This window comes from Leptopilina heterotoma, unplaced genomic scaffold (assembly GCF_015476425.1).
Source record: "Leptopilina heterotoma isolate Lh14 unplaced genomic scaffold, ASM1547642v1 Lhet_68, whole genome shotgun sequence".
Taxonomy (NCBI): Eukaryota; Metazoa; Arthropoda; class Insecta; order Hymenoptera; family Figitidae; genus Leptopilina; species Leptopilina heterotoma.
In genome coordinates, this window is record NW_025111157.1 from 3,919,761 (window position 1) to 3,932,226 (window position 12,466).

The window sequence follows — 12,466 nt, forward strand, 5'->3', positions numbered from 1 at the left end:
TTAAATGAACTTCACAAATATCAGATTTGAATTTCATTAGAAAATATATTTTGCAATTTAAGAAATGTTAATTCTTAAGGAAGTGAACTTTTAATTTATTTGTTTTTTAAGTTTATTATTTTAATATATGATTCTAAAGCGATTATTGTTTTTATACTATGAAGTTTGAATTTCATTACGGAAAATACATTTTGTAATTTAAAAAGAGGTTAAATCTTATGGACGTAAATAACTAATTTATTCGTTTTTTATTTTTATTGCAGTAATATTTTTAAAAATGTTTAAAAAGAAGATAAATTTTGATTCTTTTTAACGTTCAAATTTTTAGTGAAACTGTAATTTTTGAAAATTTTTTTAGACAATAATTTCTTTCTAAATAACTTAATTTTTGAAGAACTATCAAAAAATTATTATTTATAAATTATTTATTTAATAATTTTACTTAAATATTTCAAAATTAATTTAATAATGGAATAGGAGAATTTTAGATAAGAACACTCAAAAAATTGAATTTTGGAAAAGTTACAAATTATTGCAGAAATTCAATTATGTTCAATGTTTTTTTAAATTTTCGTTAAAATTTCAATTATCTTTATAAATAATATAATTTTTCTCCAAAAGTCAATTATTCTCTAAAATTTTAATAAAATTCTTGGCAAAAGTTCAATTATTTCCAAAAATTTTGAATTAATAACATTTTCTAAAAGAATTTATTTATTTAAACAAAATTTAAATAAAAATAAAATAAAAAATTTTGCAAATGTTTAATTATTTATAAATTTGCTCTAAATTTCTTCGAAATACTTCAATTATTTACAAATAAATAATAAATAATAAATAATAAAATTTTTTACAGGAATTCAATTATTTTCATAAATCATAAAATTCTTCATGAGAATTCAATTTGAAAAAACATTCAATTATACAATAAATTATTTATTTTTGTTTTCAAATATGTAATTGAATTCTCGTAGAATTTTCTTATAAAAATTGATTTCAAAATAAATTTCAGTTAAAATTTTAGATAATAATTGAATATTAAAAGCATAATAGCCTAAATTTTTAGAAATAATTGAATTTTGAAAAGGTTACAAATTAAAATTTTTGAAAATTGGAAGTTTAATTGAACTTTTTTTATAATTATTTGAAATGTTTTATAATAAATATTCTTATAAGTTATTGAATTTCAAAAGATTTGAATTAAAAATTTTTGAAAATCTTAATTCCTGTGGAAAAATAATGATTAAAAATTTATTTTAAATAAAGGTATATTCATTTTTTTCGAATAAATTTTTACAATTATTTTGAAAGTGAATTAAAATAATAAAATGTATAGCAATAAATAATAAAAATAATAATAATAAATAAAATATTCTTTACAGTCTAGAAAAACATAAAATTTTGTAGGATCAGGGAAAAAGTAAAAATGTTATTTGGAAATCAGGGAAAATAAAATAAAATTTTGTAAAAGCAAAAAAAGGGAAATTAATAATTGAATAAATAAATAAGGAAAATAGTTTTTTTTTTTTTTTTGGTGAAAAATGAAATGAAATTTCTCTCTCGGATTGATTTACCTTGTAAATAAAAGCGTATTGTTCTTTAGTTTGCACAGCTCCAGCACGATCCCTTCTGATCGTGTAAACAACTCGTGGAACATCCACTGTTCGCGTAATCTCATATTGTCTGATTCCTAAGTCGAGTGCTATTAATGTCCCCGTTCTTCCCGTTCCAGGACTACAATGAACAACAATTGGTCCTGGTCCACCTCTTTGTAGGGCTCTTGCCTCCAAAAGAACAGCAATTAAACTCGCTGAATCCGGCATTCCATTCGAAGGCCAAAGATACCAAATGTGCGACACTTCCCTGAATGTGTTATTCTCCAGATTCTATATTTAGAGAGGAAAAAATATTTATTTAACATTTATTTCTAATTATTTATTTTATTATTTATTTATTTAGATTTTTTTCTTATTAAATTATTTATTTATTATTCAGTTATTTTTTTATTACTTATTCATTTATTATTAAGTTGTTTTTATTATTATAGTTATTTTTTATTATTTAGTTATTTTTTTATTATTTAAATATTTATTTATTATTCGTTATTTATCTCGTTATTTATTTTTTAATTCGTTATTTATTTAGGTCCCTGAACTGTGTTGTTCTGATGATTTTTTAATTTACAAATTAAATGAAAGAAGTATTAGTGATATTTTCATCTCTAAAAACCTCAAAGAATTTTTTTCGGCGCTAACTTTAGGGACATAATTATTTTCTATTCTCGTTATTTATTTTTATTCGTTACTTATTTCCTATTCATTATTTATTTCATTATTTACTTTTTCTTCATTATTTGGTTCGTATGAACAAAAAGTTTTGAACGTTCAAATGAACGAAATATTTTTTGTTAAAAATATTTTCATAGATTATTGATTACAATTCAAATTAAAAACTCAAATTTTACATTTAGAAACATTATAATTAATTTGCTTAATAGTGACGCAAAATTATAGTAATAAAAATTTAATTTGAAGAAGAAATAAATAAATTTCGTTCATTTGAACGTTCAAAACTTTAACCTCCTGTTCGTTATTAATTTTTTTATTTAGTTTAATGGTTAAATTTAAATTTATTTTTATTCGTTATTTATTTCCTATTGATTATTTATTTCGTTATTTACTTTTTCTTCATTATTTAGTTCGTTGTTCTAAAAATGAATAAAATTAATTAGAAAACGGTACCTTCAAGTAAAGGGTTGAGATTGCGTATTTTTCTTTGGTTTCTCGTTTCTTGAGTGTAACTTGATAATCGCCATAAAGTCGATGGCAATCTGTAACTTCAGAGGGAGGAATATATTCCGAGCATTTCTCAACTCCATTCTCGACGAGATCCGTAAGCATGATAATAACTTTAGATTGTTGCTCCCAAATCATACGCCAGAAGTCTGTAACCGAAGACTCTGTTGGAGCTTGGCAGGCAATGTAGTATTTCGTTGCATTCTTTGGTCCCTAGAATTTATATTTTAGATTAAAAAACTCGTTCAATAGGAAAAAATAGTCACATAAAAATAGTAAATTCCAAAATGTAACGAAACTAAAATTATTATTAGTTAATTTATGGTAAATTAAACCCTAAAGTGCCGACAGCAAAGATTTTTGGTTAAATTAATTATTCATTAATTAATTTAACTTAATCATAATAAATTGGTAATTTAATTTAATTATTAAATATTTTTTGAAAAATGAATTCACTGGCAAGCAAAAATGAAATATTCTATATATTAACTATATATATTTTTTTTAATGAAAATTAAATATTAAAAATTTAATTCGCTTTGGAAAATAATATTTGACGCTTTTGATTGTTCCCCTAGCACATAATGTGAATAAAATTATATAAATTGTACACCCTAATTGAATAGGCATATATAGAATCCATATTGACGGGCTATTGTATAGGTGTTCCACTGGTTGCATAATTTATGTAAGCATATTCGCCCTGAACTCGAATTGTACAATAAATCAATAGAAATTCAATTTCATATTTACATTTTAAAGCACCTTTGTCGATTTCTCTAAATTTGTTATTCTTTTGAAAGAAAGAAAAAGAGAAGGAAAAAAAAAGTGTTTATTGTTGCAGTAATGCACTTTCAAATTATTGGGAAATTTATGTGCTCAACAAATTGGATTTCCGCGGAATTTTTTTTGAATTTATTATTATTAATAGAAAATTGTATTATGTAATTATAATATTATGATTAAATTATTATAATTTTACTATATTATTACAATATTATGTTAACAATATATTATAATTTTATTATATTCTTATAATATTATGTTAACAATATTATTATAATTTTACTGTATTATTAAAATTTTATTGTATTATTGTAATAAATAATATTGTTCTTTTTTATTTTTTAACTATTTAATTACAATTGAAAAATGCAGTACTTTAAATATTTAGGGAAATAATATTTTTCTCACTTTAAAGTTTGAATCTAAATATTATTTGTTATAATGGAATATTGAAAATCATAAAATTGATACTGAGAAAACAGTAATTTTTTTTAGTCACGTGGGAGCGTTGTTTTCAACGTTCTCAGCGATTTCAGGAAATAAATATTTTTTTATGCAGGAAACAATATTTTCTGTTTACAAATTTTTTGTTTTCAATTTCTTGATGAAGAAACAATATAAATTTTTTATTTAACAAAAATTTGAACTGGGAAATATTTTTTCTTTGAAATTGTACGTGTACGAATATGGAAAAAAATTTAGGAAGCAAATGGCAACGGGAAATTTTTGAAAATAATTGAATTTTTGCGACAAATTTTTTTATTTATGAAAATAATTGAATTTTTGTGAAAAAATTAATTAAAATCTTTAAAAATAACTGAATTTCTGTGAGGAATATTGTTATATTTTTGAAAGTAATTGAATTCTTGTGAAAAATTTTATTAAAATTTTGAAAATTGAATTCTTGGGAAGGTTTTTTTTTAATTTTGAAAATAATAGATTTTCTTGACAAGAATATTAATAAAATTTTTGTAAATAATTGAATTCTTGTGGAGAATTTTATAAAACTTTTTGAAAATAATTGAATTCTTGTGGAGAATTTTATTAAACGTTTTGTAAATAATTAAATTTTTTCGGGAAATTTTATTAAATTTTTGGAAAATAATTTAATTTCTGTAAATAATTAAATTATTTATTATTTTATTTATTGAATTGTTTTGAAGAATGTTATTAAAATTTTTCAAATAATTTTAAATTATTTTCTGCGGAATAATAAATAATTTCTGCGAAATATTTTATTATTTTATTATTATAAAAAGATAATTGAATTCTTTCAAGAAGTGTTATTAATATTCTTAAAAATAATTGAATTTCTGCGAAGAATTTTGTTATATTTATGAAAATAATTGAATTTTTTTGGAAAAAGTTTATTAAAATTTTTAAAAATAATTGAATTTTTGCGAATTTTTTAAAACACTTCATTAAATTCTTTCAAGAAATTTAATTATAAAAATGAATTTGTAGTAAATAAATTTTATTTTATTATTATTATTATAATTTTTTAGAGCAATTTTATTAAAATTGTATTAAAAATAAAATTTGTAAAAATAATTGAACCGTTTCAAAACATTTCATTAAAATTTTTGAAAATAATTTAATTTCAGTGAAGAATTTTGTTATATTTTTGAAAATAATTGAAATCTTGTGAAAAATTTTATTATTTTGTTATAACGAAAATATAATTGAATTCTTTCGAGAAATTTTATTAATATTTTTAAAAATAATTGATTTTCTCCGAAGAATTTTTTATTTATGAAGGTATTTTGAATTTTTGGGAAGAATTATATTAAAATTTGGAAAATAATTGAACTGTAGCGAAAGAATTCTATTATTTATGAAATTAATTGAATTTTTTCCACGATTTTAATAAAAGTTTTGAAAATATAGAGATTATTGAAATTTTGTGAAGAATTTTATATTAAAATTTTAAAATATTTGAATTTCTACGAATGATTTTATTATATTGTTTGAAAATAATTGAATTGCTTCAAAAAAATTTAATAGAAGAATAGAACGTTTGAAAATAAAAATAATAATTAGTTAATTGGATTAATAATTATAATAATAATTATTTTATTCCTTTAAATGAACTTCTTCACCAAAGGAAGGAAGAAGAAATATATTGCGATAAAATAATTGGGAAGGGAATTGGTAAGAAACTCGTTTGTTTTACTCTAGATTAACTCACTTTTTTAAAGTAGATTTTTAGTAAAGAAAATCTTTACTCCTAACTCTCGATGCCATTTTTACTTTGCTAAATTTTTCACAGAATAATCAAAAATAATTTTTAGTTGATCAATATATGTCAAAGATTTATGTGATTGATTCAAACATTCTTTTTCTCTCAGTGTACCAAATTGAAAATTACCCTCGCTAATTTCAGGGAACGATCGTGCGGTTTCACATATAATTAATGAAGGGTGTGCAAACACTAAAGTGATTTTACAAATGAGTGCAGATAAATTATAATATGTATATATATATATATATATACGCTCACCCGAACGTAACTAGCATTGATGTATTCAGTAAGTAGATCGTTGTTGAGCCTCTGGAGTGGTACTCGAGTTTCCGGAAGTGGAATTACATTCGCGTATCGATTTTTCACTTCAGCACCTTGCGGTAGCTCATCTATTTTGGCTGTGATTTGAGGTATTCCGGTAAATTCCTCAGAGATCGCATTCACATCGTTGCAAAATGATGAGAGTCCAGCGAAATTCAAGGGATGAGAAGGAATTGCACTCTGTGGGTTATATTCCGTTTGTTACTAAATATTTCATCGATATGTTGTTATCAAAAATTTATTACTGAGACGAAAATTCATATAATATACAAAAATTTTACTCACTACCTTAAAATATTTAAACTAATTTCCTATTGAAATTGTCTACACATTTATTGGGTTTATTATTAGGTATTATTAGGTATTGTTAGGTATTGTTAGGTATTAGTATTATCAGGTGTAAATTTTATAGGACAGTATAACTAAGTTTAGAGGATAAAATATCAAAATTATATCACGGATTTTAAACTTACAGACTTTACACCATCTTCCGTTTTTAGTGTCTGATGATCAGACACACTATACAAGTTACCAATATTAGGAAAATTGTATTTTGTTTTTGTTTTTTATTTTTTTTAATTTTTAGTCTTGAAAAATTGTTAGTTTTGACATTTTCACATATCACACTATAGTTAAGAGAAATAAACTCACTGAGTCCTCAAATGTTGGATTTCCGTAACTTCGTTTTGAGGCTCTTATTGCACCCTTTCGTCGAACACTGTTATAAGCTGACACGCTGTCCAAACTGTAAGCGTCTAAGGAAACTGGACGACATCTCTCCCCATAATTGAATCTCGTTTGCCTCTTTCTCATTATAAACTGTAACGAGAATTTTCCTGTTAGAAACTTCAATTTCTTTAGGGAAAACTTTTTCACTGAGGGGTCATTTTGTAATTTTCATAAATAGACATTCTTTACATCTTTCTCTGTTAAATATTATACGAAAACGGTGCGAATAAGTCTTTAAGGTTTTGAAAGTAAGAACGAAGAAAAAATTGAATAATATTACTTATTGTATTTTGATGAGAAATAAGAAATTAATTTAATATTCATGAAGTAAATAATTTTTGATGAGAAAATTAATATTTTGTTTGGCAAAATTCCAAACTTTAGAGAATGTAACAAATTCGTTTGTATAAACTTCAGAACTTTAGGAACATTAATAATTTATAATGAAGCTAGATTTTAATTTTAGAATATTTAAATATTTGTAGAATTATTGAAATACCATTGTTTGAAAGTATAAAGTATGATAGTAATTTATTATGCAAATTTTTAGCATTTTTCTTGATTTTTTCTGTGGTTTAACTTTCAACTAATAAACTATTTTATTTTAATAATTATTATTATTATCCTTTAATTATTATTAATTAAAATTTTTAGTTTTAATACTAATTTAAATTTTAATTTAATACTTTTGTTTTATTTAATAATATTTCAATATTTAAATAAATTAAAAATTGTAAACAATAAATATATTTTCACAAGAAAACATTTGATTGGTATTTGTTCAAAAAAAAAAATTTATTACCTTAACTAAAATTATATTTACATTGATTTTTGTACTGGGTTGTCACAAGTCTGGGAAATTTCAGGGAATTTTATAAAAAATACTGAAAAAGTGTCAAATTTATAAAAATACTACAAAAATTTTATTTTTTTTTTATTTTTAAAAATATTTTTGAAATATTTAAAAACTTGAATTCGCCTTGAATTTTTCGTTGTTTAAATTTGTTTTTTTTTGTTTTTAAATTTAATTTTTTTGTCCTAAAAACTTTAAAATCGCGATAAATTTTAAACTAACATGATTTTTTCTCAATTCTATAAATAATTAAATTTACCTTAAGTAATTAAATTCTACAATAACTTTCTTTAAATTGTTAATTATGATTAATTTTCGAAAGATTTTTGTAAATAACAGTTGCAATTGTCAGATATGTAAATTTGTCTATTAAATCTTTTAATATTGAATTTCTTAATTTATTGGTTTTAAACTACAATTTTTGAAAGTTTTAATTGCTGTAAAAATGATTAATAATTAAAGATTTGGTTAAGAAAAGATTTGTGTTTTAAATAATTTTATTTAGAATTCTGGAAAAATTAGATTTCCGCGAAATTTTAATTCAATTTTTTAAAGATATTTGATTGTATATTTATTATTTTTTTATTATTTTAATAAAAAAGTCTCAAATTAATTAAAATTTTATGAAATTGAATTGAAAATAATTAAATTTTTTTAAAACTTTCATTAAAGATTTAAAATAAAACCAAATTTGCAAAGAATATTAATTTAACAATTGGTAAATAATTGAATTTAATGAAGAATCAGAATTTTTTTACTAATTAGTTAATTTTTAAAAGATTTAAATTTAAAATTTCTTCAAAAAATTGAAGTTTCCTTAAGTTTTTAGGTAAAATTCTGAAAAATTAATTTTTTTGAAATATTTCAATTTTATTATTTTTAGAGATAATTGAATGTTTACGAACTAATAAATGAAAAATTTTAAGATGATTGAAATTTAAAATTCTATTAAAAATAATTTTAAAATTTAATTTTTAAAAAATTTTTTTATTTTTGAAAATCTTTGAGAAAAATTAACCAAAGTTGTTAGTTTAATTTTGAGAGAAGGTTAAAGTTTAAAATCAAAATTTTTACTTCTAAAAATTATCTTTTCTTTAAATTTTCTTCATAGGAATTAGGAAAAAAATCAAAATATATATTTTCTATTTTATGCTCACATTAAAAAAAAAAACATTAAGCCACGGGAGATTTAATTTTGCTCTCGTGTTTCATATTTACAAGGAAAAATTTACACTTTTTATTTTGCAATATATTGGAGCTTTGAGTTGGGTAATTTTGTTCAATACTTGTTACGAAAAAATTTACAAGTGCTCAGTGAACATTCATATTTGACTAAGCGTTCAAAGGGAACAGTTAAATGTGTTAAAGAGCTACTATTTCGCTAAATTAAATTTGTTAAAAAAATGAAAAAATTCAAAATTGAAAGGCAGACAGTTTTTTTTCTTTTTATCGCATATATATTACATGTATTGATTTTGTTTCCATAGAACATTTTTTTGTGTAACTATTTTATTTAAAAAATTTATAACATTTAGAAAAGTTTATAAAAATTTTTTTAAATTTATAAAATTTGGAAATATTTAAAAAATTTAGAAATATTTATGGAAATTTACAAAACTTTATAAAACTTTATAAAACTTTGCAAAACTTTATAAAAATTTGCAAAATTGTATTTAATCTGAATTAAAGGTTTAAATAGTGATTAAAGGATAAATATTTAAACAACTATTGGAAGCTCTTTTTTATTTTGAATTTAAAAAACATTTTTTTAACAAAAGTAAATTTTATTTTTAAATTGTGCACGTAGATACGATTACTAAAAATTACAAGATTGCAAGGCTTGCTCCTTATCGAAAAAAAAGAAAATTGGTATACATTAAGGAAAAAAAGGAAAAAAACACGTGTAGTTTTTCTCAGTGAATTACACACATCATTACTAATTATGAATGATTACGTACTATAGGAAGCAATTATATTGCTGGAAGAGGACATCGTACGATTACTGCATGTAATCATTGCATCACGATGCTTGAATCTTAGCAGACCTGCTTTTCCGAATCTTTATCTAATAATTATTGATTTTTTTAGAATTTTAAAATCAATTTTTATTCTTTAAAATCCCAATTAATTGCTTCAACTGAGAATTTTGTAACCCACACAGGAAAAAAAAAGTCTGACTCCGTTTACACCTTAAATTCAGCCCATGTATTTCACATAAGTCTGTCCTTGTCTAACGGGGCTGACTCCGTTTACACCTTAAATTCAGCCTCAAAAAGAGGCTGAAAGTAAGACTTTTTTTTTAGTGTGCATGTGTGTTAATTATTATTGTTGCGATGTATTTGAGTTTCAAAGCATCAAAGTTTTTATGTATCAAATTAGTTAGTTAATTATTTAAGGGCATGAACCAGTATATGACGTCACAGTTTTAGAACATACGATCTTTACATGAACTGTGACGACATTGTGGTTCTAATGCCCTTAATAAAATATTTAATTAAGTATTTATGAAAAGATATTAAATAATAAATTTAATAATTCTCAATTCGGTAAAAAAGTATATTTCTAACATTAAATATTTGACTAATTTTAATAATAATATTTTCAACAATAATAGTTCAACAGTAGTTTTTTATTCTTTAGTTTATTTTTTGTTTTGTTTTTTTATTTTCGAAAAATTTTTTGTTAGAAAACGAGTTTAACTTACTAGAAGTCCTGCGAGGAGAACTAAGCAAATAAGTGCCACACTTGAGACAACAATGACAGCTATTGCATTTCCGGAATCAGTTTCTTGAACTAATTGAAAGCTTCGTACCTGTAATAAAACAATAGTTGGCTGTATTAAAAAAATAGTTTAATTCGAAGTTTGTAAAATAGGTGCGGTTTTTTTTTTTTTTTTGTTTGCTCAGAGATATTTTATTGTTTTTTGCAATTCATTTTTTGGTTGTTGACTTACTCGTAAAGGGAAATCTATAGTAGGCATGGACACCTTGTATAAATTTGGCAAAAGTTTCGTCAGATAATCGTCGAAATTTCCATCTTCGTCGACAATGTAGATCAGCAGAGCTGTTAGTGGAGTTTCTGAAGATGACATTGACGTCAAGGCCATTACTCCTTCAGTGCATTCAGTTTGATAGAATATTACTTGTCTGGGCGAAACAATTCTACAAGAAAATCGTGAATTGATTAATTAAATTCAAAATTATGATTGTTTTGGGTGTTTTTTGGAAATTGTAAACTAATTGAAAAATTACGATTGTTTTGGTATTTTTGAGGTCCCTGACTTCATTTGTCACGAAATCGAAAAAGAAAACAATTCAAAGGTTTTGCAGGGTTGCCACAGGTCAGGGAATTCAGGGAAAAGTCAGGAAAATTAAAATTGGTCAGGAAAATCAGAGAAAAGTCAGGGATTTTTATTAAAAGTACTGGTAAAAATTAAATTTGTAGAATTTATAAGAAAATTCTGAATTTTAGAGTCGATTTTGATTTTCTCATAAACTATGAAATTTGTCAAAAATTTTAATACAAAACCTTAAACTTTTTCTAATTCTGACAACAATTTATTTTTAAATAATTTAATTCTTCAAGAACTGTCATAAAATTATTTTTTTAGAAATTATTTCAATTATTTTTAATATCTACTATTTTAATAAAATTTTCCAAAAGAATTCAATTATTTAAACTAAATTTTAATAAAAATTTTACAGGAATTCAATTACTTACCAATTTTTTATAAATTTCTTCGAACCAATTCAATTATTTTGACCTTTTTAATGAAATTTCTCGAAAAAATTCAAATATATTCAGAGAATTGAAAAAAAATAATTTTGAGAAATTCAATTATTTCGAAAAATTTAAATAAAATACTTTTAATAATTCTATTATTTAAAAAAATGTTGACAACATTTTTTACAAGATTTAGTTAATCAAGTTTTCAATACAATTCTTCTTAAAAATTCAATTATTTTCATAAATAATACATTTTTTATGGGAATTAAAATATTTTTAAAGATTTGAATAAAATACTTCGCAAGAAATCAATTATTTTCATAAATAATAAAATTTTTCTCGAGAATTCAATTATTTAAAAAAATTTGATAAAATGATATAAATTTCAAAAATTATAGTAAAATTGATCATAGAATACAGTTATTTTTGTAAAATATAACATTCTTCCACGAAGTACATTATTGTCAAAATTGTTTGTAAAAATCTTCGAAACAATTCAATTATTTTCGTAAAAAATAAAATTCTTCAAAGAAATTCAATTATTTAAGAAATTTTAATAAAACTTTTACAAGAATTCAATTATTTTTTTGAAAGAATGTAATTATTTTCAAAAATTTTAATGAAATGCTTTGAAACAATTCAATTACTTTTACAAATTTAAATAAAATCCATCGCACGAATTAAATTATATTCACAAATTAAAAAAAATCATTTTCAGAATTCAATTATATTTAATACAATTTTAATAAAATTTCTCCAAAGAATTCAATTTTTTTCAAAGTTTTTATAAATTTTTGTATAATAAAATTTATTTACTTTCAATTCATTTTTATAATTAAATTTCTTGAAAAAATTTAATGAAATATTTTTAAAAATTATAATAAAATTCGTCGCAAAAATTCAATTATTTTCATAAATAATAAAATTCTTTGCAAAAATTCAATTATTTTTAAAAATTTTATTAAACTTTTTCAAAAAAATTCAATTATTTAAGAAATTTTAATAAAATTCTTC

At 21.7% G+C, this 12,466-nt stretch overlaps 1 protein-coding gene and 1 long non-coding RNA gene across 2 annotated transcripts in view; one reads left to right on the forward strand and one right to left on the reverse strand.

Annotated features, from left to right (window-relative positions):
• LOC122510404 overlaps nt 1-12,466 on the forward strand; it is a 74,948-nt gene that overhangs the window by 6,778 nt on the left and 55,704 nt on the right. The gene's annotated exons all lie outside the window — the stretch shown is intronic.
• The window catches only part of LOC122510401, a 72,029-nt gene that overhangs the window by 2,223 nt on the left and 57,340 nt on the right, over nt 1-12,466 (reverse strand). The window contains exons 4-9 of the mRNA XM_043625020.1: nt 10,680-10,887; nt 10,431-10,538; nt 6,796-6,963; nt 6,082-6,324; nt 2,742-3,008; nt 1,575-1,886 (exon numbers count right to left, since the gene is read on the reverse strand). Coding sequence (XP_043480955.1) covers nt 1,575-1,886; nt 2,742-3,008; nt 6,082-6,324; nt 6,796-6,963; nt 10,431-10,538; nt 10,680-10,887 — 1,306 coding nt within the window. The remainder of the gene's footprint in view (nt 1-1,574; nt 1,887-2,741; nt 3,009-6,081; nt 6,325-6,795; nt 6,964-10,430; nt 10,539-10,679; nt 10,888-12,466) is intronic.